Source organism: Lepidochelys kempii, chromosome 4, assembly GCF_965140285.1.
Source record: "Lepidochelys kempii isolate rLepKem1 chromosome 4, rLepKem1.hap1, whole genome shotgun sequence".
Classification (NCBI taxonomy): Eukaryota; Metazoa; Chordata; order Testudines; family Cheloniidae; genus Lepidochelys; species Lepidochelys kempii.
Window position 1 is genome coordinate 86,511,487 of NC_136383.1, and position 27,742 is coordinate 86,539,228.

Here is a 27,742-nt window from a genome sequence, read left to right on the forward strand (position 1 = left end):
CACTCACTCTGCCAGCTGTTAAGAATCTCTTGTTTCTGCTGATGCAATACACATAACTTTGAAAGTGTGGTGGGTTTTTTTCCCAAGATATGTCATAAGACTTGAAAAATATTCCTGAAAGCAGGAATGTTAGTGAAATGGATTTTTATTCTCGCTTTTTATATTTATTTTCCAATGAAATCGTTCAATACTGAATATTCAGCTTGAGTTTCAATAGGTTCCATCTTAAATGTGAAATAAATCCTTAGTTCTATTTTAAAAATATATCTTGATGGAGCAAAATTAACTTGACAGCACATGTTGCAGATAACAAAACTGGACTAGCACAGCATAAACTTTTTTATTAAGGATTATTTTACTGGCCTGAAGTTCTCTGAATTCTTATTTGCTGCACTATTGTATTGAATTCTGGTTATAAATACTTTTCAATGTGCTAAAATGAGATTCTAATCAGGGTGACGGTACAGAGAATGGATTTAATGTGTGTGTGAAAGGTGGGGTAGGGAAGGAGAGAATGTTCGGGGGCGGTGTGTTCTGGAGATTTTTGTCAGGGTGCAGAGAAAAAGGATTGTCTGGCTTTTTTCCCCTCACTTTTCATCAGCCAAGCAACCTCATTATCTTCTCTTCTCCTTCTCCATCACTCTGTCCATTTTCTAAGTATAAAACAGGACAGGTTCTGGTAAATGGGGGCTTGAAGGTAGGAGAATCTTATTTACCTATCTGTGTCCCCTGTACTTCCCCTTGTACCAACCCTTGTAGTGTTTTCTATCCTGTATCTGCTAGCCCAGCAAGCATGTGCTTCCTCCCTTCCCCCCAAAAAAACCTTTTCGAGTCTTTCTTTCTTTCTCTCTTTCTACTGTGTTCCTCCTAGGTTGTCTGTCCTTATGTTCTATTTATATCTTCCGTTTTCTCATCACAACAAGCAGTACTGACTTTTCAGAGGGGCCTTGTAATCTCGGTTCCCTCACCCCTTGATTTTTTCCCTCGCAGAATAAGTGCGAACAAAAGCTTGGCTCCAGAGGAATCATCTCAAGGGGGAAAATGTTGCACCCACTTATAAGGACCTAAGGAAGCAGTCTGATACTAAAGAACGTTGCTGCTGCTCTGGAGTGATTAGCTCTCCTTTCACTAAGAAGTTATTTCAATAATGTATGTTTTGTCTTACTACTTTTGAGTTGTTGGTGGTATTCGCAGTTTTGGTATCCTGGCTAGCTGAAAACAAATTCCAGGTCTCTTCCAAAAAGGTACTCCTCTCCCCCCTTTCAGCGTGTCTGTTTTGGATCCTGGCTCTGACACATTCACTCATGGATCTGCTCACTTTTTCTCTTTACTATCTTCCCCTTTTTCTACTCTTGCTCACAATCCCTAGTTCCTTTCCATGTACTCTGCTACTCTCTGTCATGTCAAGAAGATGTAGATTAATGCAATTAAGATGTTGGTTTTTCAAATTGTACCTTCAATATTTTTCTCTCCAGCTCTTCTCTCCATCCAATCTCTCTCCATCATTATGTACTCTCACCGGTTCTTGTCGTCTTGTTCCTCATGCCCCTTCTTTTCTCGTCTTTCCTTTATACTCTTCCCTCTGCCCTTTAACCCACCCACTTGGTCTTCTGGGAATGTGTGGAAAGGGTTCAAATGAGCAAATGGATCATAGAGTGAACCTGCAAATGTGGGATGTTCTAGTATACTTAATCCAGCTGCAGAGTCTCTCACAGATATCCTCCATGCTCTTTACTTTGTGTACTGCAACAATAAATGAGGCTCATTCTAAGCACTCTAATATAATCAATTTTATTGCTATACACTCAAATAATAGTCATTAAAGTTGGGAATAGAAACTTTGAACGCTTTCAATCAAATAAAAATGTTGCCACTGTTTCACTGCTGGTAGAAAGACATAAATTGTATCCTATTCATGACACAATTATAGCAAAACATCTTTGTGGTTTGTAAACGAACAAAGTATACACACATTTTGCTCATCAATAAAATGTGCAATACATGTTGAAGTTGACATCATAAATAAATATGATATATTTGTATTCAAGGACAGGGTAGGACAAACTCCAGTGCTTATTGCAGCAAAAGGAACAAGGTGGAAAATGATTCTGTACAACTTGTCAATGTCGCCTTTAAAAATCTTCCTTCATTGACAGCATTCTCATTTTATTTTATCTGTTTCAAGACTGGGGAAAAGTCATATGGGAAAATATCAAGTTTTGATTTTTTTTTATAAACTTTTATTTGCAAAGCTAGACTGCCAGCATTCTGTTTTTCTTTTTTGGTAAATTTATTTATGGTATTAACATAAGGAAATAAATAGTCCCTACGTAAGATAATGCAGAGCTAAGTAATCCAAAGTAAAGCATTGTTAACTTGAAATATGTTGTATTCAGCATATACGATAAGGGTAAAGGAGTTGAATCCTAACCTCTTCACTTCCTCTTTGCCTAGCTTTGATTTAAATGGTACAGTAAAAAAAAAAAAAAAAAAACTCATTTCTTTTAAAGACTACCTTCACAAAGCTAGTGTAATTTGGTTTTATATGAAGTCCTCTTCAGTGGTTAGTGGGACCAGAATTAATCTCTACAACTTGTGAGCAGATAGGCAGCCCCATCTGGAGCCCCAATGGAGCTTTGGGCCATTGCATCCATGTGAGCTCAGCTCCAATAACACTTGCTCCATTTACACACATTTGGACTATGTATGGGATCTCCTTTATTGCCCTGGGGAGCTGTGGAGGACTTTCTTTAGGGCTAGCCCCCTGGCTACTAACTTCCACATAGCCATGCTGCAGAACTTAATTAGCAAAGTTTCATTCATTCAGGGCCAGAAGGGATCACTGTAATAATCTAGTTTGACCTCCTCTATAAAACAGGCCATAGAACTACCCTGAAATAATTTCTGTTTGCACTAGAATATACATTTTAGGGGAAAATCTCCAATCTTAATTTAAAAATTTCCAGTGAAGAATCATAGAATCATAGAATATCAGGGTTGGAAGGGACCCCAGAAGGTCATCTAGTCCAACCCCCTGCTCAAAGCAGGACCAATTCCCAGTTAAATCATCAGCAGCAGCCTGACCTTAAAAACCTCTAAGGAAGGAGATTCTACCACCTCAATAGGTAACGCATTCCAGTGTTTCACCACCCTCTTAGTGAAAAAGTTTTTCCTAATATCCAATCTAAACCTCCCCCACTGCAACTTGAGACCATTACTCCTCGTTCTGTCATCTGCTACCATTGAGAACAGTCTAGAGCCATCCTCTTTGGAACCCCCTTTCAGGTAGTTGAAAGCAGCTATTAAATCCAAAGAAGAAGAAGGCCTTGCATGAGCCCTCTTTGCTTGGGTGAATTTCACTCCGTTAGAGTTTTTTTTTAAAAAAATATTTTGAAAAAGAGGAACAAACATGGAACCACTAATTAGAAATCTGGCTATGCAATATACCTCACATTCAGTTAACAGAATTCCCCAGTGTGTGTGTGTGGGGGGGGGGGGTAGGGGCGAGGGGGTAGAGAAGTTCACAATTGTATTCAAATAAAATATGAACTTGCAGAAAATACCATCTTCTGCATACTGTTACTAGTCCTCTTGTAAAATTTTCATAATACTTTATTCAAAACCAAGAGATTGGCCACTGTACACCAATACACAATACCATTATCCATCTACAAAGGCACCCATGAACATTTACGTAGACTGTGGGAGGCATCACAGAAATAGAAGTATAATTAGGATCTTTAAGATGTTAATATTCCATGTAGTATTTCTTTATGGAAAAAGAAATCACTATGGTATCTCAGATAGTAACAAACACTTAATCTTAATAATGTCACAATGGAAAATGATTATTTTAATAATCATTTAAAAGTTAAGGAAAAAGTTGACAAGTTCAGAATTTTACTTCACACAGGGTAATCAATTTAATATGTATTTAAGTTAATTGATAATCCTTAATATTCCACTGTAACCAATGTAAGTCCTTCAGGTAACCACCTAAATATATTAAAAGGCCAATTCCATTAATCTTATTTAGGAAACTGAAATGTTTTTTATCAATGCTTCTAATCAACTACATTATTTTTTCTTTGAGCAACCTTTTTCTTTATAAATTTTGGAAATCCCTACAGATTTGATATTGTCAACCTTAACTACAGTAAGTACTATCCAACTATACCAGTAGTCTAAAGACAAACAATGGGACTAATTATGGAGTGACTTACTACTCAATGTGAGTAAGCGTAGCTGAATTGGGCCCTGTGTGACTCGGTCTTTTATGTGCACGTAATTAAGATATGTTTTAATTTGAAAGTGTGAGTTCAGTTCTTAAGAATGGTTCCAGTTGGGGTAGTTCCTTCTCCATGCCTGTTCAGTCCTTGGTTTCTCAGAAAAGTGAATAATTTTAATTCTTCTGCCAAGAGCTAGTCTTTCAGTTCTGTGATGTCCACTCCTTAATTTGAGGGGTATAAAACATAAGGCAAAGTATGACTGAAATATATATTAGAGAGTTAGTTGAAAAATTGCTATTGAAACTGTGGGGAGGGGGTGTTTTTGTTTTTGTTTGTTTGTTTTAAATTGGGTTTTAAGTTAAATTATTTTTTGTCTGTTTTGTGCAGAAAATTTGTTTTGTTTTTTGTCATAAAACATATGGCTGAAAACAGGAATATTTCAATTTGAAAATACCACCATGGTGTCCTGTGAAAACTGTGTTTGGTTCCCTCATGTCCCTATTCTCGTTTATGGGCTGGGTTGTCTGGCCAAACTACATCTCCTATGATACACCATGGGCCGGGGCTCCCATGATACACTACCTCCCCTTCCCAAGAGGTATTTCTGTTCCATGGCAAAGAAAATTCATTTTTCAACCAGCTTTAGTGTGTTTTTTAGACCTCCCCCCCTCGCCCCATAACTTTAGACCTGAAAATGGAAAACTGATGTAAGCTGATCGCTAGAGTTCAAAGACACAAACAGATGGGTTCCAGTTTTGCACCATGAAACTGAAAAGAATCTGAAGATCCCCATAGATGGACAAAAACCCTCTTGCACTTTTTGTGTAAAATTACGAAGTTAATTACAGGGTGTCCCCAACCCCAAACAATCATTTCATTACTGGTCTTCAGAATGATTAGGCCAGATGTCAGCCTAGCTGTGTGATAATGATGCCCAATGTTTATGGGGAGTACAACAGAAATTGTTTTGTAGATTCTCCCAGAAATACTGAAGATGGCTCTGCATCTGTTCTAAGAAGACTTTAATTATGTTACTTTCATGCACATATAACTTGTGCCCCTAAAATTGATTTGATTACTTTTTTATTAGGTAATTTATTATGAGAATAATTCCACTGGGAATACAACTAGAAATATCAATAGCTAATGGTAAAAAGGTGAAAGAATTTTGAATGTTGCTTACTGTGCTAATGTGTTTAGGCAACAGAAATCAGTTTCAGTATTTATTTTTGCTAGTCTCTAGATGTTTTGTTCTTTTTTTAAAAAATAAATCGACAGCTTAGCTAAAATAAACAGTAAGACTAAAAGAGTGCAATTAAATTTTCAGCAGGATTGAATAATGTTTTAAAAACTGTTTCATGCTTATGTAGTTGCACTTTTCCTAGTTTCTGTATCTTGGAGAAGTGGGGATAGTGTATAGAATCTGAAAAAAAGAAATGTTAAGTGAGATTCTCAGTTGATGTGTATCAAACTGCTGCTAGTGAAGCAATGCTGATGTATACCAATTAAGGATCTGACCACTTAGTAAAAAGAGATCTTACACTACACAATAACATAGTGACAGATGCAGTATAAGTATCTCAATATAATCGAATAAGGCAAATGCACTTCATGAAGGGGGGGGGGGAACTCTGCATTGTATAAATAAATCTTGTTAGTGATTTCATAGAATCCTAGGACTGGAAGGGATCTGGAGAGGTCATCTAGGCCAGTCCCCAGTACTCATGGCAGGACTGAGTATTATCTAAACCATCCCTGACAGGTGTTTGTCTAACCTGCTCTTAAAAATCTTCAATGAGGGAGTTTTCACAACCTCCCTAGGCAATTTATTCTAGTGCTTAACCACCCTAATGGGATTTTTTTCCAATGTCCAACCTAAACCTCCCATGCTTCAAATTAAGCACTCATATGTGCCAAACAACTGATGTTTGTATTTTATTTTTAGGATAAACATTAAAACCATCTTATAAAAACTGAGTTTTACTAACTTTTTTCCATGCAAGCCAAATGTTGGACCAATTAACTTTGTATAGTCTGTTTTAAAAGGAACTAAATGACTGGTATATCTGTTTTATCACCATTGGTCTTCTGCACTTCTGTTTATCAGATATTTAGACAGAATCTGTGGTAGGTTCACTTGATCATTTCCTTAATGTTTTAAAAAACATTTTCTATCCATTGCACGTAAAGTACAATACAGGATCAATTAAGGCAGACTGCTCGGTTTTACTGTCTCCTTTTAACTCCATTAGCAATGCTTAAGCCTCCCTACATTTAGCAAAGCATTTTTAAATAACCTCCTGTCAAGGTTCCTCCCCCACTCTGAACTCTAGGGTACAGATGTGGGGACCTGCATGAAAAACCTCCTAAGCTTATCTTTACCAGCTTAGGTCAAAACTTCCCCAAGGTACAAAATATTACCCCCGTTATCCTTGGACTGGCCGCTACCACCACCAAACTAATACTGGTTACTGGGGAAGAGCTGTTTGGACGCGTCCTTCCCCCCAAAATACTTCCCAAAACCTTGCACCCCACTTCCTGGACAAGGTTTGGTAAAAAACCTCACCAATTTGCCTAGGTGACTACAGACCCAGACCCTTGGATCTGAAAATAATGAAAAAAGCATTCAGTGTTTTACAAGAAGACTTTTAATAAAAAATAGAAGTAAATAGAAATAAAGAAATCCCCCCCGTAAAATCAGGATGGTAGATATCTTACAGGGTAATTAGATTCAAAAACATAGAGAACTCCTCTAGGCAAAACCTTAAGTTACAAAAAAGATACACAGACAGAAATAGTTATTCTATTCAGCACAATTCTTTTCTCAGCCATTTAAAGAAATCATAATCTAACACATACCTAGCTAGATTACTTACTAAAAGTTCTAAGACTCCATTCCTGGTCTATCCCCGGCCAAGACGACTACAGACAGACACAGACCCTTTGTTTCTCTCCCTCCTCCCAGCTTTTGAAAGTATCTTGTCTCCTCATTGGTCATTTTGGTCAGGTGCCAGCGAGGTTACCTTTAGCTTCTTAACCCTTTACAGGTGAGAGGAGCTTTCCCCTGGCCAGGAGGGATTTCAAAGGGGTTTACCCTTCCCTTTATATTTATGACACCTCCTGACTTGGAAAGCACGAGTCATAGCTCACTCACGTTTGCTTTGTGTAATGGTGTGTATAAAATGGCTTATCTAACAAAAGTAAAGAATATTAACCTGGAGTTATAAAAGTTTTTGTTGCTTGAAGGAATTGCCAATACAGTGACAAAAAATGAAATACCGGTAAATCAGTTTTTTGCCTTTAGAAAGACCACCTTCCTTGTTTTTAATCTTTAAGATTCATTTTAAATATTAAATCATATACACTAAACCCATTTAACAGTTCTTTTACAGACATATCTGTGCCCACTTACTTACAGCCCAAGACTTTAAAAATTCCTGAATGTTGATATTAAAAGCTTGATTGACCCCGTGGACTGATTATTCACTTTTTCATTTTCAAGAGCAGAAACATTTGTCATAATAGAGAAAAATGTCTGTCTTCAAAGCATCTCAAATCCATTTCATAAGCTCCAGTAAATTAGACTTCCTTTCCTTCCCAACAACTTTCAATAAAATTGTAACTTTATTCACCTTGACATAGTCATTCAAATGCAGCAAAATTATTGCTAGATAATCTCAGTGGCAGCATATAATAAATGTTTTGTTTCCCTATTTCTGTGGTTTAATATTCTTTCTTTTTTGAATTTCCGGTGTAGAGCTGACATGTGGTGTAGAAAAATCACTAAGCCAACAACGTCAGAATATTACTGACACTGGTGTTAACAGTAAGAAAAAACAGGCCTCGCTGGGCTCTGGGTGTTGAAGTGCTGGATGGAGCTGGCGTCAACATCAGAGAATGGAAAAAGAGGGCCTCTGATACTTTTTTTTTTAGATGGTAGACAGAAGGGGGAAACTATAATATTTCTAAAGATTATCCTACATTTTTTTTTGCAGTGCTTTTGTATCCATGTTGGTCCCGGGATATGAGGCAAAGTGGGTGAGGTAAAGCTTTCATTGGACCAACTTCTGTTGGTGAAAGAGACATTATTTCAACCTACACAGAGCTCTTCTTCAGGTCTGGGAAAGGTAATCCGTGTGTCACAGCTAAATATAATCTGTTCCACTTTGTAGTTAGCAGTGATACTCTGATTACCTTTCCCAGACCTGAAGAAGAGCTCTGTGAAGCTCAAAAGTTTGTCTCTTTCACCAACAGACCAGTAAAAGATATTACCTTACCCTTCTTTTGTTTGTATGTGTTGGAGTGAATTTAACTGTCCCACAGAACAAAAGATTATGGGACTGAGGCTTCATGCTCCAATACAGTGAAGAGTGTGAATGGAGAGAAGTAATTCTGCCAAGCAAGAAAAAATGGTAATCGATTTCCGTGCCTGCCAAACATGCTGATTTGTTTCATTCACACTACTGTGTTGCTACGTTTTTTGATAAAACCCACCTAGTGGAATTGGAGAGCATGAAAGTGGGATACCAGGGAGTATAAATCAATCAATATTGCTGCAGTCAGTGACTTAGTAGTTCTTTTGGACATTGAATCAAATCTTGATTCAATATATGGTGTTGGTCTTTGGGGTGATGCAGATAGAAATGGCACCTAATCTAAAATTCTGAAGACAAGTACTAGAAAATTATGTCCTTGGGAAGTGAGTTGTATTCCTCCTTTTCCTTGGGTGGCATTAAGACTTGTTTGGACTAATGGCTAAACTGTCTGTGTATAAATGTAGCCTTGGATATATTTCAAAATCCAATGTCAAACACCTTTAATCCTTGACCACTTCAGAGTTTAATTTACACAAACCTCATTTTATTTGAAACCTTATTTTCTTCAAGAGCCAGCTCTGACAGACCAAATTTTTAATCTCACAGGTCACTTACTTTCTACAGAAGTACATCAGAAGATTTTTTTACATCAGTTAACATAAAAATAATAGCTTCATATTATGCTAGTAAATTAGATTAACAAAATGCTTCATGTCCTTACTCTGACAAGGTAAATAATGAAATCTCAGGAGGACTCTTGTAAAGACAGTGGTGCACCAGACCATACATTTTACTGATTACAGAACTAGTCAACGTTAGAGTCGATGTGTTTTAGTGCCTTTTAAAATATTTTACATTGCACAAAGGGGATTTATTCTAGTGGTCTCTCAAAAGTTATTTATTTGCATTTTTCAGACTGATTCCTATCAATTTCCACATAATGAATAATTTTGCTAGATAGTACCCACTAACCATCTATGTTTTTATGACTGTAATAATAAACACCATGGCTTACATGAAGCTTCCCTGAGACCAAGTGGGTGGAGATTGAAAACTACACATCCCTATCACTTAATCTAAAGGAGTATTTATTTCAGCTCCTACCAGTACTGGGTAAATGACATATCAGCCTTGCTCTGACTGTCCCCAGGATAGGGCAAAGGTATTCATACACACACAACCTATTGTTTTTAAATGGATGTTGAGCCACCAGCTTCTTTCCCATTGGATATCCTGCCTCTCTTCCCAAATGGGCTGCTTCTAGCAGTGATTTACACACTTTCATCTCTATTGTATCTTACTCATGGCTGGCTGTCTGCTTTGTGCCCATTCTGTGCTCCAGATTGAGGTGTTCTAATCCACCCTCCCAAATCTTATCTTTGAGAAACAGGAGTATAAATTGGCTGAGTCCTAATCTTTTCTCTACAGCTTCCACAAAATATCTTCATTAGAGTGGATATTTCGTACTGGCTTTCACTTTACCCTCATCTCCCCACCCTCCCCTCGGCTCTCACTCTATTCAGAAACAGTGGGACCCAAAATCTTCATTTTATCTTCCTGATGTTGCTCTCGCCACATATTTCAATCCGAGACCAAGTGCATCTGGTTTTCTTAACTGTGTGGTGCACACTGAGGGGGCAGGACTGCCTAGGGTCAGGTTGATAACCTCACCAGAGGGCCTGGCTGCTGCCAGAATTTACCAGGGTTGAGGCAGCCAATAAAAGTAGACTCCGGCCAACACCAAAAGGTTGTCTCAAAGCCCAGCTTCTGATGCAAGCTGCCTGAAGTGCAAAAAAAAAACAAAAAAAACAGAAGCTTGAGCTGATCATTTGTCCAGAAATGGATTTTATTTTAAAATGAAAAGTCTCAAATTTATAATCAAGGGGGCTGTTTATGTAAATCCTTTCTGCTAGAAGTGGTAATCTCCTTGAAATCAACAATTGTCTGATCAACTGCTTGCACTGTTGAACTATTATGACCTTCATAAATCATAAAGGGTGTAATAATAGATCTCGTATTGACTTCCAAAACTGAAGCAGTGATTTGAAATCACACTGTATACTCTTACCATATATGAAATATATTATTTCAAATTTCGAGAGAAAAGAGTAATTTTATGCCACTTTATACCATTGAAATGGCTGAAGCTTTTGAATTTAAGGTTTGCTAAAATGAAAACAACATACCACAGAGCGTGAATGGGAACAAAATAATCCAAGAGTTCACTTTCAACAGTAACCCTGGAAATAAACTATCTTTATATGCCATGCAGTAGACAGACCTCTGATCCCAGACCAAAGTTTTCACAGGTAAAATCAGACAACAGTAAATATGTAATAATTACTTATTTTTCATTTCCCCTCTCCCCCCAGCATATTGTCTGAGAGTTCTTTAAGTATTTAAAATGAGAAATTACAACACTATCCTCCTCCTTTCTCAATTCTAGTCCAGGGCATGCATTAGGCATAACACACAAGTATTTGCCTCTTCCCTCACGTACTTCTACAGGCCAGCTGGATTCTTATGCATACAGCAGGGTTACAGAGACTGGGAAGGATATTCCTGCAATTGCTACTCCTAGACACCAATATATGGCACTGGGCATTAGCAGCCCTTTCCTCAAACAAGCCCTTATGCTCTTCTCCTGATTTCCTTCAATACTGTGGTCCCCCCACCCCCACCTGGCTTCTCCAGGCTCCCAGGACCCTGGGTTCCCCCAACACCCATGCTGGCTCTGGATCCACCTTCTTTCTCCCTCTGATTCTGCCAAGTGAAAGAGAGAGGCTTCTGCCTGCACCCACTTCCCACTGCTTATGAGCAGCCTGAGGGGAAAATAATTGGTTCTCTCTCACTTCTGTAAAAGATCACACATGGACAAAATTTAGCAGCTATTCTAGCCTATAGAGGAAAAAGAGAGAGAAAAAACAATCTTACTGGAGGAATCCCAGGTCTGTCTTACACCCAGGAATATGCAAAAAGAAAAGGAGTACTTGTGGCACCTTAGAGACTAACCAATTTATTTGAGCATAAGCTTTCGTGAGCTACAGCTCACTTCATCGGATGCATACTGTGGAAAGTGCAGAAGACATTATATACACATGAAACAATACCTCCTCCCACCCCACTCTCCTGCTGGTAATAGCTTATCTAAAGTGATCATTCTCCTTACAATGTGTATGATAATCAAGTTGGGCCATTTCCAGCACAAATCCAGGTTTTCTTTCCCTCCCCCACACCCCCCCACACAAACTCACTCTCCTGATAGTAATAGCTCATCCAAACTGACCACTCTCCTTACAATGTGTATGATAATCAAAGTGGGCCATTTCCAGCATAAATCCAAGTTTAACCAGAATGTCTCGGGGGGGAGGGGGGAGGAAAAAACAAGGGGAAATAGGCTACCTTGCATAATGACTTAGCCACTCCCAGTCTCTATTTAAGCCTAAATTAATTGTATCCAATTTACAAATGAATTCCAATTCAGCAGTTTCTCGCTGGAGTCTGGATTTGAAGTTTTTTTGTTTTAAGATAGCGACCTTCATGTCTGTAATTGCGTGACCAGAGAGATTGAAGTGTTCTCCGACTGGTTTATGAATGTTATAATTCTTGACATCTGATTTGTGTCCATTTATTCTTTTACGTAGAGACTGTCCAGTTTGACCAATGTACATGGCAGAGGGGCATTGCTGGCACATGATGGCATATATCACATTGGTGGATGTGCAGGTGAACGAGCCTCTGATAGTGTGGCTGATGTTATTAGGCCCTGTGATGGTGTCCCCTGAATAGATATGTGGGCACAGTTGGCAACGGGCTTTGTTGCAAGGATAGGTTCCTGGGTTAGTGGTTCTGTTGTGTGGTATGTGGTTGTTGGTGAGTATTTGCTTCAGGTTGGGGGGCTGTCTGTAGTCAAGGACTGGCCTGTCTCCCAAGATTTGTGAGAGTGTTGGGTCATCCTTCAGGATAGGTTGTAGATCCTTAATAATGCGTCGGAGGGGGTTTAGTTGGGGGCTGAAGGTGACGGCTAGTGGCGTTCTGTTATTTTCTTTGTTAGGCCTGTCCTGTAGTAAGTGACTTCTGGGAACTCTTCTGGCTCTATCAATCTGTTTCTTCACTTCCGCAGGTGGGTATTGTAGTTGTAAGAATGCATGCTAGAGATCTTGTAGGTGTTTGTCTCTGTCTGAGGGGTTGGAGCAAATGCGGTTGTATCGCAGAGCTTGGCTGTAGACGATGGATCGTGTGGTGTGGTCAGGGTGAAAGCTGGAGGCATGTAGGTAGGAATAGTGGTCAGTAGGTTTCCGGTATAGGGTGGTGGTTATGTGACCATCGTTTATTAGCACTGTAGTGTCCAGGAAGTGGATCTCTTGTGTGGACTGGACCAGGCTGAGGTTGATGGTGGGATGGAAATTGTTGAAATCATGGTGGAATTCCTCAAGGGCTGCTTTTCCATGGGTCCAGATGATGAAGATGTCATCAATATAGCACAAGTAGAGTAGGGGCATTAGGGGACGAGAGCTGAGGAAGTGTTGTTCTAAATCAGCCATAAAAATGTTGGCATATTGTGGGACCATGCGGGTACCCATAGCATTGCCGCTGAACTGAAGGTATACATTGTCCCCAAATGTAAAATAGTGGGGACAATGTATAAAATGTAAAAGAGTGGGGTGGGAGGAAGTATTGTTTCATGGTCTCTGTGTATATAATGTCTTCTGCAGTTTCCACAGTATGCATCCAATGAAGTGAGCTGTAGCTCACAAAAGCTTATGCTCAAATAAATTGGTTAGTCTCTAAGGTGCCACAAGTACTCCTTTTCTTTTTGCGAATACAGACTAACACGGCTGTTACTCTGAAACCCAGGAATATGAGGCCTGTGTTAATTCTTCTCTCTTTGGGTACTGATTTCCATAGTCTAGGTCTAGCACTTGTGTATTTTCTGTCTCTCACATTCAGGAGCCCTCCTCAGGTTTGTTCTCCTGTAGCACATAGAGAAAGCATTTCATTACAGAATCTTGCAGTAGATCTATTTAACAACACAGTTAGTGAATTTTAAAATGAGAGAGACAGGTCTTAACTGTCAACAAGTAATGGAATTGAATTTGTCAAGTACCACAGCTTGACAAGAAAATAGGAATCACATTCAATTCAGTCTAAGATGATTCATTACATACATTAGACTCCAGACAAGGCATTTGGAGGTATCAAGCAGATGATGCATGTCTTGTAGTGGTGCCAAAGCATGCTGTTGGTATGCACTAAGTACCAAACAATAATACTTTGTTCAAGTATTATTATTACATAGTGATGCTAACGTTACGAACCTTTGGGTTCAATCAAGAAATTTACTAGCAGTACTATGCCTGGTGTGTGGTTGGTAAAACTCCCGTTTACTACATAAAGATAATGTGTTACATTAGGATAAAGCTGAATCCTACAAGCAGCTAATATTATAGCCTGGAAAGTTTCAAATAATATGGGCCAATTATTTGGCGAGGGAGAGAAGAGGAATAGCTCAAACAAAATAACTTACAGCCCTTATTCCACAAGGGTGCAAATAAATTTGAGAGATCCATTCTTTTCTTGGTGTTCCTTTATTCATTCTGTACTGAATCTCATTTTTTTTTCTTCACGTCTTTGTGGGCCCTTTTGTTCTCTATGCATATTAGAATTTTTTTTTCTTTTTGCCCTATAGCAATTGTAGTTTAAAACAAATGCTTGAACTATTAATGTTCAGAGAGACCTTAAGCGCGTTAGCTCTCTTGGGCTAAGAACACACCGGAGTCAAGGGCAAACTGCTAAAATGTTTTAGCATTACTGTGGTATAGTAAAACAAAACTCATGTCTTTAAAAGCAAAAAAGAAAGCAGATGTAAAAAGTAACATGAAGCACTACCAAGGTATGAAATGACACATACAGCACTTCATATTTCTATAGTCTTTAATACTGAAGCCTTATAATCTTGAACTTTAGAGCATGCAACTTCAGATGTGCAATGGATGTTGAACCCCATAATACCATTTTGTACAACTTTTAATGCAGGACCTTGCTTTACTGTTAATTTCGCCATTAACATTTTACTAGGTTTATTTGGGTGGGGAGCACAGTTCATAGCCTGAGTTTGTAGATGTGTGACATTCTTCAATATATAAATGGGTCATAGAAGGCAATATGCAATGCTAAAATTTATCCTGACATTCAGTAGAAGTATGGACATAGGGTGGAAGTTGGTATAAGACAAGGGTCTTGAGCAATGAAATACTGGGGAAAAATTAATATTTTGTTCTGCATCGCCTAGTGCAAGCCAGTATAAAGATTAGGAAAGCTGGCCATGAACGAGAGATAATAGAGAATATCTGATATAGACTATATGCGATCATTCTCCTAGGGCTTGTCTCCACTTACCGAGGGATCGGCGTGCTGTGCCAATTGCTCTCCCATTGACTCCAATACTCCACCTAAATGAGAAGCATAAGGTAAGTCGATGGGAGAGTTTCTCCTGTCGACCCAGTGCGGTGTAGACACCGCACTAAGTCGACCTAAGGTACGGCGACTCCAGCTACGTTACTACGTTGCGTAACTTAGATCAACTTAGCCCTGTAGTGTAGACCTGCTCTTAGTAAATTTTGTCTGTGGATGTTAACTGAATTCTTATCCCTGAATGTTTGTGTTATGAATTCAATTTAGGCATTTGGCTTTTATGTTTGTTAAAGGAACAACATAAATCTTAAATTTAGTCAACTAGAGTTAAGTTAGTTTCAGGTACAACACCTACCGTTGAGTTCCCCATCTCTTGTATGTAGGATTTGCACTTTTTCTTATTTATTAAAATGTTTACTGTGATCTGAAGATATTTTTCCCAGTTTGGCCACCAAACTGAAAAATCAGTTATTTGCTCAGCTCTGATTGTAGTAACTGTTTGTTATAAGGGCCATGGTATTGGGGTAGGAACTGTGGTGTGGGAGATTGGCTGAGCTCAGATTGAGCACTCCCCAAATCACAGCCCATATTTTGCTCATATGGAAAGGGAAGCTTTGAGGAGTGTCAGTTGGGGGCCAAATCACAGTGGATATAGGGAAAGTAATTAAAGTCTCCCTCTTTCCATTGATGACCAGGAAGCAAATAAATAGAATCATGTTGGATAGATAAGTTTTCACAACGGGTATAATATAATTGACCTTTTGTTAAACTAGAACCAACTGTGCGGTATTTTTAATTTCCTCATTAGTGGCTTTGTGGTCAATGTTTCTCTTTTTGGTGGAATCATACCAGAAGTCCAGTGGGTCATTTACTTTTTAATTTCAAGTGTTAAAACTATTAAATAATTAATGAAATTACCTAAATAAAGAGGCAGTTCTCTGGCTGACTGCCTCTATATGACTCTTATTTGATTATCTTCTACCTGTAGCAGTCACTTCTAAATCCCAGATAAGATTACATGGTTTACATTCCCCTAAAAACTTTTGAATAGCAAGCTGGGGGAGAAAGAGGAGAATTAGTGTTCTTTGGAATCCTTGTAGAAACGAAGATATGTGGTTTGTTTCTGGAAAATACAAAGGCCCCAAAAGCCCACAGCCACAGCTGAGGATACCACAGCTCAGATCAGCAGGCAAGAAAGGTCACCTTTACACTCCCCTGTTCCTGGGCCAGCTCCTCAACACACCAATCCTTCAGGATAATTTAAAGCAACCTGAATGCTGCTTGATCTTGCACAAGGGATTGTGAATGGCTCCAATAGGTCAATATGTAGCTGTGGAACAGCAGGGCTCAGGGTTGCCTTAGAAATGGTTTCTACACCAACCATAAAGAGAGTATGACACTCTACACCCCAGGGGAGAATTCCGTAACCGTCATGTTCATCATTTGTATACAGTTGTAATATGGAATACAAAGCATGCCTTGTAAAGTATCATAGGAAAGGTTATGATCTGTTGAAACCCACTGTTTCATCTAAATATGTATATCATTAATGCATATGAAGTTATGAGAATTGTGTTGTGTGACTGTCACTAAAATATGCTTTGGGTTTGGGAAGCACCCAGATACTAGCTCCCCAAAGACAATAACCAGGGGGATAACCAGTGCCCAGGCAGGTGTTGAACAACCATCAACAGCCATTGTCCAGCAAGGGAGCCTACAATTCAATGACTCACTTGCACAAGGCTATACCCAGGGCAAGTGCTCAACCTTGCCTGGTTACTTAGCAATGTCCACCAGACATGCCTGGACTTATGTTCTCTAAGCACATGGACTTAAGTGTATAAAACAGAACACAGTGGACCCATCCTTTTTCTTCTTCCCCACCAATGCTGAAGGCAACGAGAACACTGGAGCTGAAGAGACTGGTCCCTGGGCAAGAGAAAAAAGCTTGCCTATGAAAGACTGTAATCAACCTGCAATATCCAGTGGGGTGAGAAAAACAGCTTAATCTAGATGTTGCCCAGTCTAATAGGGCTGAGAATTTAGACTGTGTGCTTATTTTATTTTCATAACCACTCTTTTTGCCTATCACTTGTAATCACTTAAAATCTATCTTTTTAATCAATAAATTTATTCTAGTGTTTATCCTTACCAGTGAGTTTGACTGAAGTGCTTGGTAAATCTGCTCAGGTTACAAAGGGTGGTGTATATCCACTTTCCATTAATGAAATGGTGAACCAATTAATAAACTTGCATTGCTAAAGAAAGGGTCTTGAGCAGCGCAAGATGGCATATTCCTAGGGTACAAGGCTGAGAACTAGGGGTATTTTGCTTGTTCCTTTATCTGTGTGATTCATGAGTGGCTCTGGGAGCATTCATGCAAAATGTACAGTAAGGGTTCATATTCAAGTGGAATCTGGGTATTAAGTCTTGGGCTTGAGGAGCAAAACCCGCAGGCTCAGTCTACAGAAGCTGCTGTGTAGCATGCCTTCAGCCACTGCTATCTGGTATATGGGAAGTGGTTGATGTGCTCACATGGGATTTTTAGCTTATTTGGATTGCTGTTGTGTGTTGCCTCACTGATTATGCCCCAACATTTTATATACTCATTCTGTGTCCTGCTGTGGGGAGCCCTGCAGAGTATTGGCACCTGCCAAGCCTGGGGCACCTTTCTGTGTCATGTTGTGATCAGTTGGGGACACTTGTGCCATGCATATTTTTTTTTGTTTGTTTCTATGGTCCTAGTAGGTCCTCAGAAGTGGACACAGGATCTTGGCTTTCTTGTATAATTACATATTTATGACAATATGTTTTTTATTTTATTCAAATAGGTACTGTGTGTTTATATTTCAAAATGTGTGCTAAAAAGCCTGATGGAAAACATGCAGAGTACGCTGATTCAGCAGCCATCTTTTGAAGCTTCCTGTCTCCATATTAGAGACTAATTATTACTTTCAGCCCAGTTCTGTTCCCAATGAAACCACTGGGAATTTTGCCATAACTAAGCAGGAGCAGGCTCTTTCAATTGTATTATCATAAACAAAATTGTGTTTAAACAACTTCTTTATTCTTCCGCCATTCTTTTATTGTACTCCAATCTTTAGTGTAAAAGAAAATAAAGGGGAAAATAAAGCACTCATGCTCAGAACTTTCAGACCAATGTTTATCCCAGCTAATATTTCACAACCCCAGTTCCTGAGCTACGTTTTAGTGAATGCTGCTTTTGCACAAACCACTGTACAGTGGCAATGCTGCTCTGTAGCTGCTTCTCCATCCTCTGGGCCTGGAGTAGCCTCCCTGCCTCTTGTTCCCCCACTGGAAAGATGCTAGTGGAGATGGATAATGCATTCTTATAAAATTAGAGCTGGTGAAGCTGTCCTCAATTCTCCAGTGAGTGGTAGCCTGCAGGGATCGTCCGTTGCATGGGCTCCTCAGATCCTGACCTAGCCTTTGCTCAGTGGAATAGTGTTAGTTTTGCTACAGGATTACAAAGAAGAAAGCAGGATTTGCCACCAACTCAGGTGTAAAATGCCTCTTTTCATATCAGATAGAATGTTAAATGTAGATTCTTCGTTTTTACTCGAAACTGCTGTGTGTCTGGAATTTCCAGAAGGCTTCAAAAACCTTCATTCTGCTCACCACAGACCCAGCAAAGACTTTGACTAGTGATTGTAAAAGTAATGTTTATCTTCAAGCTAGTGAACCTACTGGATGACTGTTATGTTTTTTTAAATATTTTTGCAGCTTTTGAAAAGTCAAATAAGTTGTTATCCACATGTGTATCAAGTGGAGTGCCCCAGGGGTCAGTCCTGGGGCCGGTTTTGTTCAATATCTTCCTTAATGATCTGGAGGATGGTGCGGATTGCACCCTCAGCAAGTTCGTAGATGACACTAAACTGGGAGGAGAGGTAGATACGCTGGAGGGTAGGGATAGGATACAAAGGGCCCTAGACAAATTGGAGGATTGGGCCAAAAGAAATCTGATGAGGTTCAACACGGACAAGTGCAGAGTCCTGCACTTAGGACGGAAGAATCCCATGCTGCGCTACAGACTGGGGACCGAATGGCTCGGCAGCAGTTCTGCAGAAAAGGACCTAGGGGTTACAGTGGACGAGAAGCTGGATATGAGTCAACAGTGTGCCCTTGTTGCCAAGAAGGCCAGTGGCATTTTGGGATGTATATGTAGGGGCATTGCCAGCAGATCGAGGGATGTGATCATTTCCCTCTATTCGACATTGGTGAGGCCTCATCTGGAGTACTGTGTCCAGGGTTGGGCCCCACACTACAAGAAGGATGTGGAAAAATTGGAAAAAGTCCAGCAGAGGGCAACAAAAATGATTAGGGGTCTGGAACACATGACTTATGAGGAGAGGCTGAGGGCACTGGGATTGTTTAGTCTGCGGAAGAGAAGAATGAGGGGGGATTTGATAGCTGCTTTCAGCTACCTGAAAGGGGGTTCCAAAGAGGATGGCTCTAGACTGTTTTCAGGGGTAGCAGATGACAGAACAAGGAGTAATGGTCTCAAGTTGCAGTGGGGGAGGTTTAGGTTGGATATTAGGAAAAACTTTTTCACTAGGAGGGCGGTGAAACACTGGAATGCGTTACCTAGGGAGGTGGTGGAATCTCCTTCCTTAGATATTTTTAAGGTCAGGCTTGACAAAGCCCTGGCTGGGATGATTTAATTGGGGATCTGTCCTGCTTTGAGCAGGGGGTTGGACTAGATGACCTCCTGAGGTCCTTTCCAACCTTGATATTCTATGAAAAACTTGATCTCTCATGCACTTTTATATATTCAGAGAGTCCCTTTCACCTTACTTCCCTCTTCCGTATTCTTTGCATTTAATGCTTCTAGACTTTGAGCTGAATGTTTATTTCTTCACAGTGGTTACTTCCAAAAGTGAAATAAATATATATACATATATGTTGTTGTTGTTTGTAGGATGGAATGGGGAATCTGAGAGTCACCAAAAAAGGAATTCGACTTGAAGGCATATCTGAATTTCTACTTCCATTGTATGTGAAAGAAATACATTCCCGAAAGGTAGGAGCTTGATATCTTTTGGGTTTATTTACAGCTAATTCAAATTAATTTCTTCACCCTGAAAACGTAGAGTAGGATTTCTGCACCCTCTAAACTGGCATTCAATGCAGGCTTGCTTTGAGAATACCTTAGGAGAAATCACTGTAGATCACAGAAAGGCTCATGAGTGCCAAAGATGAGCTTTAATCTAAGAAGTAGATATTCACTGTTTTCTGAAACTTTCTGTTCCTGTGCTATTACTTAAAAAGTGCCATCATCCCTCATCTATGTGGGAAAACAAAATATGCACATTAAACTTCAGGAGATGGAGCTCAGCACTGTGAATGGAACATTTGATTCTTCTAATTTGATGTGAACCCAGCAATACAAGTTCTGCAAAATGCAATGAAAAGAATGAATAGTTTCATATATACTCAAGTAGCTCCACCTGAGTACCTTCTAGCTTCAGCTAGTGTAATTTTTTTCATGGGGAACAGGGAATTTTATTAAAACTGGATAATGTACACTAGGATGGAGATTTTTCAAAGCAACCCATTTGTAATATTGCTAAAAATGTAATTGTTTTATCACTTAACAGCAGGCCATTATAGAAAAAATAGTTAAATCAAGACATTATATACTCAAAAGTGCAACGCAGCTCATTTCAACTGAGTCATGCTGGGTTGTAGCTCTCCTAGATATATTAAAAATAAAAAAAATTGCAGTACTTGAATTCTATTAAGTTCTCGCTGCTATACAAATGCTATCAGAGAGGAATGTTAAAATGTGTTTTAGTCAATGAAGTACAGAGAATTTCAATATGCATATTGCAAATGTTGAAAGGAATGAAGAGCTATTAAATATGTCTTTCCGCTATTAAATCTCCCTCAGAAAAGTCTTTGACCTCCACAGGCAGTAGAAAAAATCATGTATGCTTGAAAATGTACCATGAGAACTACAGGCTACACGAAGCTTAAAATCTAAATTTATATGTGGTACAGTACCTTGATATTTTTCCTTCATGATTATATTCTTAGTGTAGTAGAGGGAGCCTGAGAAATGGGGCCTGGTGCAAGAGTCCTGTTACGAGGCCTGAGACCTGAACTGGAGTAGTAGTCAGGCCCTGTAATATAAAGCAAAGCTAGCAAAAGTCAGGCAGTGAGCAGAAGTCAGAGCCTGCCTGCCTGCAAGCTCACAGCAACTGGCAAAAACAGGGCTGATACAGCAAAAATAGACCCATTCCTAAGATGTGTGTGGCACTCAGGCAAGCACATTCCAGAGGGTGATACCAGAACACCCCGATACCAAGTATGTTACAAACACACTCTCCAAAGATGATAGGGGGTCACACTGATTCTCCCCTCCACCCCCAACCCTCAAAGATAAGGTCAGGATGTCAGTACGATGGATAGAGATGTTTTGATTGAACCCACTTATCAGCTAAAGGAGTGGTAACTAACTACATCAGAGGGACAATAGGCAACTTCTGGGTATCCATGTATGAAGAGAGGTCTCGGAGGGAATGTCTTTGGCCGGCCCAGGGGGGAATGGAAAGTCCCACCAACATCTGACAACGTTTAGTTCTTAAAATAATCAATTGAAATGGACAATTAACTGCTCTGTCTCCTTTATCTGTAAGATAAAAAAACTGGTGAAGATTTAGAGTCGTGAGTGTTTGCCTGCCAACTGAAATATCATGTAACACTTTATGAATCTGTTTCAGAGTAACAGCTGTGTTAGTCTGCATTCGCAAAAAGAAAAGGAGTACTTGTGGCACCTTAGAGACTAACCAATTTATTTGAGCATAAACTTTCGTGAGCTACAGCTCACTTCATCGGATGCATACTGTGGAAAGCGTAGAAGATCTTTTTATACACACAAAGTATGAAAAAATACCTCCCCCTACCCCACTCTCCTGCTGGTAATAGCTTATCTAAAGTGATCACTCTCCTTACAATGTGGCCCAACTTGATTATCATACACATTGTAAGGAGAGGTTTCAGAGTAACAGCCGTGTTAGTCTGTATTCTCAAAAAGAAAAGGAGTACTTGTGGCACCTTAGAGACTAACCAATTTATTTGAGCATGAGCTTTCGTGAGCTATAGCTCACTTCATCGGATGCATCCGATGAAGTGAGCTGTAGCTCACGAAAGCTCATGCTCAAATAAATTGGTTAGTCTCTAAGGTGCCACAAGTACTCCTTTTCTTATTGTAAGGAGAGTGATCACTTTAGATAAGCTATTACCAGCAGGAGAGTGGGGTGGGGGGGAGGTATTTTTTCATGCTTTGTGTGTATAAAAAGATCTTCTACGCTTTCCACAGTATGCATCCGATGAAGTGAGCTGTAGCTCACGAAAGCTTATGCTCAAATAAATTGGTTAGTCTCTAAGGTGCCACAAGTACTCCTTTTCTTTTTATGAATCTGTGTATATGTCAAAATAGTGATTGTGTTTTGATCACTTTATTAGATAGATAATCATCTTTGACTTTTTTCTATTCACAATCAGTTTGTTCCTTTAAGGCTTGCCTTTTGAAAAATATTCCTTATGAAAGGTTTGCTAAAAATAGGAAAAGGTAATTTATGTAACATCTATAAGCAAACCTTCAGTAACAAGGTAGCTGAATATATTTAGAAATGCAAATATCATCACTTGGATTTAGATCACGATACAACCAAAAGATTAAGCTCACAAAAATGACCTCTATATATTTTATTAGCCATTTCTACAAGGAATAGACATTTAAGGTCACATTCTGCCCTCTAATACATGAACATGCAACTCTGGGTAGAATTTGTCCCCTCAAATAATTTTTTTTCAAAGTGTCATGCTATGGAAAGGCACAAAGTCCCTCTCAAAATAATCTTCCTAAAAGTCTCATGTGCATCTTTGCAACTCGATGATATTTGATGCACTGACTTAGCTTTAGCTTTTTTTATCATTTCCAGAAGTAACAAAGTAAATCACTAATATTCTAAGTATCCATGAAATAGAAGATTTGTTTTAAAGGCTGCAGAATACTTAATGAACATATTGAAATAAAGCTAAAAAAATAAATTCAAGTATTCCTAAAAGTATCCATGTCCTAACCCAGCCAATAGAAACTTTACAAGTGCAGTGTTTATGGAAGTTTTGCAAATTCCCCAAACTCTGCAATCCTTGTAACTACACTAGGGGAAACGCAGCTCCTTCCAAGCGGTCACAGAATGCCAGATTAAGTATGCCATGACTGTTCCTTCCCATGTGTGATATTTGTGATTCTGTCCGTCCCAACTGCTATGTATAATAATCAGGCTTATGGGAATTATGTTACTGTATTTACCCACCGAGACCTTGCTATTGCCAAGTGCTTAAGCAAGTGTGAGTTTGCTCACACAGATGGAATTGGGAAAAGTACAGAGAAGGGCAGTAAAACTTATTAGGATATGGAACAGCTTCCATATGAATAGAGATTAAAAGGACTCTGACTGGTCATCTTAGAAAAGAGACAGCATAAGAGAGGTCTATATAATTACGAATGGTGCGGAGAACATGAATATGGAAGTGTTATTTACTCCTTTGCATAATATGAGAAGCAGGGGTCACCCAATGAAATTTAATAGTCAGCAAGTTTAAAACAACCATAAGGAAGTACTTCTCTACACAATGCACAGTCATCCCATGGAACTTGTTGCTAGGGGATGTTGTGAAGGCCAAAAGTATAACTGGATCCAAAAAACATTTAGATAAGTCGATGGGGCATGACTCATATCCCTTGATGGACCTAAGAGGGTCAGAGACACAATCCCATATTCTGGGTATCCCTAAATCTCTGACTATTAGAAGCTGGGTTTGGACAATGTGATGGATCACTAAATAATTGCCTGTTCTGTTCATTTCCTCTGAAGCATCTAGCACTGACTACTGTCAGAAGATAGGAGAATGGGCTAGGTGGACCATTGAGCTGACCTAGTATGGCCATTCTTATGTGAAATAATCCAGTTGAAATCAATGGGAGGCATCTTGACTGCATTGAAGTCAAAGGGAGTTCTACCATTAATTTCAATGGGGCCAATGCTGCTGCTTACATAAGCAAAGTCCTATGGAAGATTGGTGTGCCAGGAAGACTAGATAGTCTCCCAGAGGACTACTGTGAGATGAAATAGTCAAAATATAAAATGGCTGATGCTTGGTTGGAGAAAGGTAGGCCTGGGCGTAAGTCCTCTGGAAAAAATAGAAAAAAGGGAAGAGGATAGCTGTAGCTGCATTGTTTGGCAAAGGTTTGGGGCACCCGTTCAGCCATAGAGCCTACATTCTGGACCAGTACTTACTTAACACTCCCTAACACTGAAACATAATGGAGACTGATTACAGTCCTAAGGCTGTAGTAAATATTGTGGGATGTAAAAATGTGGAGTGAGTGTGAGTGAGTGTGTGTAAGATACTTCTGGAGCTGTGCTAAAGCTGGAAATGCATGGTGGTTTTTTAGTTCTTCTACTAGCTGTTGAGAAATATTTGCATTATTTTGGGACCTTCCTACCAAGCTGACCTTTCCCCTAGATATGCAGAACCATCATGCTTGATTGTCTGGGCCACAGATATAGTAAATGCCACCATTTGAAAGTAATAAATTAGGATGTATTTTTTTGATGGCAGGAAGAGAGTGGAACACAATTTAAATCTGTTCAACTACATTGTATTAGGAGAGTGTTGGCCTTTTTGGGGAGTGGGATGGGGAAACAGAGACTGTGACTTCCATGACAATGGTGAACATGTGAATCTCATACACTAATTTTCTTTCTGGTATGCATAGATTTCTGACCTTTTTGCCAGCAAATGGTAATATACAGGGAAAATCAAATCACAGTTGTAGTAAACTTAGTAAAGTTAATAAAAAGGAAAACAATAAACACATTCTCACAGCGTCAAATTCCTAATGTTCTTTATAAAATAGACTTTATTTGTGTTATGTTGTAGGAAACAGTCTTGAAAATGTTCCCCAAACTTAAATTTATTAATATCTCCCATTATTGGCAATCGTTTCTGATACTTGAAAAGTAGAAGTAACTGTGATTTATAAACAATACTTGACATTTAGACTGAGATAATAGAGGTTCTGTTATCACTTATTGTCTTTCCTTCCTTTTGATTAACTTTCTATTTAAATGAGACCAGAAATCTTATCTTGTATTTTCCAGATTTAATAATATCCAGCTCCTATAATAAACTAACATCAAATTCAGATAGCATCAGTGTGAACAGAATATTGTCTTAGGTGCTAAGTTACAGCACAAATGTAAGCAGCTGATTGGATACTCATTCCAGATCCCAGAGGGGAATTATTATTTAAACTATATATGTAAATTTCTCTGTTTCCACTTGAAATAGGCTTTGCACGTGCAAATGAAGAAAATACTTTAAGAATAGTTGTTGTGTTTTTCACCTTAGCCACCTTTTGAAAGGAACATACCTGAAATTCTGCACTTGTAAATTGTAAGGTTACTCACTTGCATCTTCCTTGTGATTTAATCCATAAGTGTCACAGCTTGCTTGGAAAAAAAAAAAAGATGTGTATCTGTTATATTAAGAATACAAAACATTAAAATGTGAGAAGGAGAATAAAGCAGCAGAATGAGGTTTTTAACCCCCCCCATTTTTTTCTCCTTGAAGATAGTATAAACCCATGGTGAAATATTATTATTAATGTAAGTAATGTACATCAAGGAGTAAAAGATACAACTGAATCTGAGGACTTTACGTGCTCTTTTTTGTTGCTGATTTATTTTCCATACTACTAAAAATGGAACCCATAAAAGTTCTGATCTACAAATATCTTCTCTTTTATCAAGTTTGCTATTTTCCCATTAAAAGCAGGTAGGCAGTGAAATTAAGTTGGTTGTTAGTACTTGAGCTGAAACAATTGATAGATCAGAAAATATTTTTGCACAACTGCTATGTTTTCCCGGCACAGAAGAGGGAGGCTGTAGAGAGGTTACGTGGGGACTGCTGCACACACCTGGGGGCACTGTAAAGCAGTGTTTCATTGTTGCTCTCCATATCTAAGGCAAGAGCTCGGGAGAGGCCAGGGAACTTCCAGTGTTGGAATCATGTCTACTAATCCACTGACCAAAACCCACTGCAGATTATTTACTTTGGTTTTGTACAAATTCTAACTCCTCTACTCTATATCTTGTAATTACTTAATTTAGAAATATTTGTATAACAGGATTCTAGGATTGCCCCTCTGTGTGTCACTCTGAAGCCTAGAATGTCTGCTGAGTCAGCGTGACGTGATGGAAACCGCTACAAGGATATCTGAGAGTTCTTCTTATTTAGAATATTACCAGATTCAGTCATCACTGGGATTCATGCTCTGTAACTGTTCATTTTTAAAGTTCCTGGTCATTTTTAGCTTTTTGTCATTTTAGGAGTTACACCCATATAACAAATGGATTTCCACCTAGCGAAAAATTAATATGAAAAGCAAATGCTAACCATTTTTTTTTAAAAGCCCATTTGGAGATTTGAAATATTGATGCTAGGAATTTGGCTTTCTCAAATATTTACCCTTAGCAAATAGTGTGGAATTAGTCTTCCTCAAGCGATGTCCTATTCTTCACCATGGTAAAGGAGTAGCACTAGTTAGTTATGCAAAGTTTTGCTTCCCAGAAATGTAAACAAAATATTCATATTTACTTTGGCTGTAGAAATTACATAACTGATAGGTGCAACTTGCCTAGGAGCCAGTGACTGATAGGTCTGGTGCTGTCCCCTCTGATGTACCCACTCCCTGATAGAATCAGTCTTAAAAACTCATTGTAGGAACTGTGTGAGTCACAGTTCAGGGCAACTGCACTGGTCTTCCTCCACTGTAGGCTCCCAGTTCCTCAGCTGTCATGTCTCTTGGGTGGAGACTTGTCTCTCTACCATCTGACAGGGGTTTTTCCAGGCTGCACAGATTTCTCGCTATACTGTGAAATTCCTAGCAAGCCAGACTGCCTGACTAGCATCTGTACTTTGAAGTTGAAGGCAATGACCAGATAATTGCCCAGAGTTATGAGTTACCACTCAGCTCCTTCCAAGCAAGCACAGTTATTATTAAGGTAAAAGTATTACAGAGAAAACATATTAAAAACAATAAAAGGACCTACACACCTGCTAATAAGCTTACCAGATATTACCCTCAACTCCAACAAGAGCTCTGACAGGAGTCAGTGCTTCAGATTTCTCAAAGGGGCTTCTCCTGTAGTTACAAATTCATAACAGCCATAGCTCAGACCAAGTATGCCCATGAATAGGTTAGTCTTTTTTTTATACCACTTTGGCCTTTGATCTTGTGATGCTGAGAACAGGTAATCAATAGACAGTGGTCCTCTCCTCAGGGCATAGCTTCAAAAGGTTGACTTTTTGCTTTCACCTTTACCTAGAGATTCCCCGTTATTTGTCCAAAATTTCATTCTTGTCTGGCCAATTGTTCAGTATAGTCATTTGAAATTCATAACACTTCCCAGGGTTCACATTCCATCTTTCCCCTAGAGAAGTTGCATACAGTTCTGGTCCACATTAATAGGTACATTTTGCATTTATTACAATGGCCACCAAACGTAATTCAATGAATTTTTTCATGGATATTGCCTTATCTGTCATCTTGTGGATCTTGATACCCGAAGAAAGGAAAGTTTCGGGGAAGCATGGATACAATATTCTATTCAAAACATCTAGATTTTGAAATACACATTTTTCATTTGTTTGAACTGATACCTCATTCTTAAACCCTAACTGCAA

The 27,742-nt window shown here is 39.0% G+C and overlaps 1 protein-coding gene across 4 annotated transcripts in view; it reads left to right on the forward strand.

The window, feature by feature from the left end:
• SGCZ (sarcoglycan zeta) overlaps positions 1-27,742 on the forward strand; it is an 840,425-nt gene that overhangs the window by 597,558 nt on the left and 215,125 nt on the right. For all 4 annotated transcript variants that reach the window (XR_012158659.2, XM_073341950.2, XM_073341949.2 and 1 more), the window contains one exon: positions 19,899-20,000. Coding sequence is in view for 3 of the 4 variants with exons in the window: in XM_073341950.2 (XP_073198051.1) it covers positions 19,899-20,000 (102 nt within the window). In the remaining variant the exon portion in view is untranslated. The remainder of the gene's footprint in view (positions 1-19,898; positions 20,001-27,742) is intronic.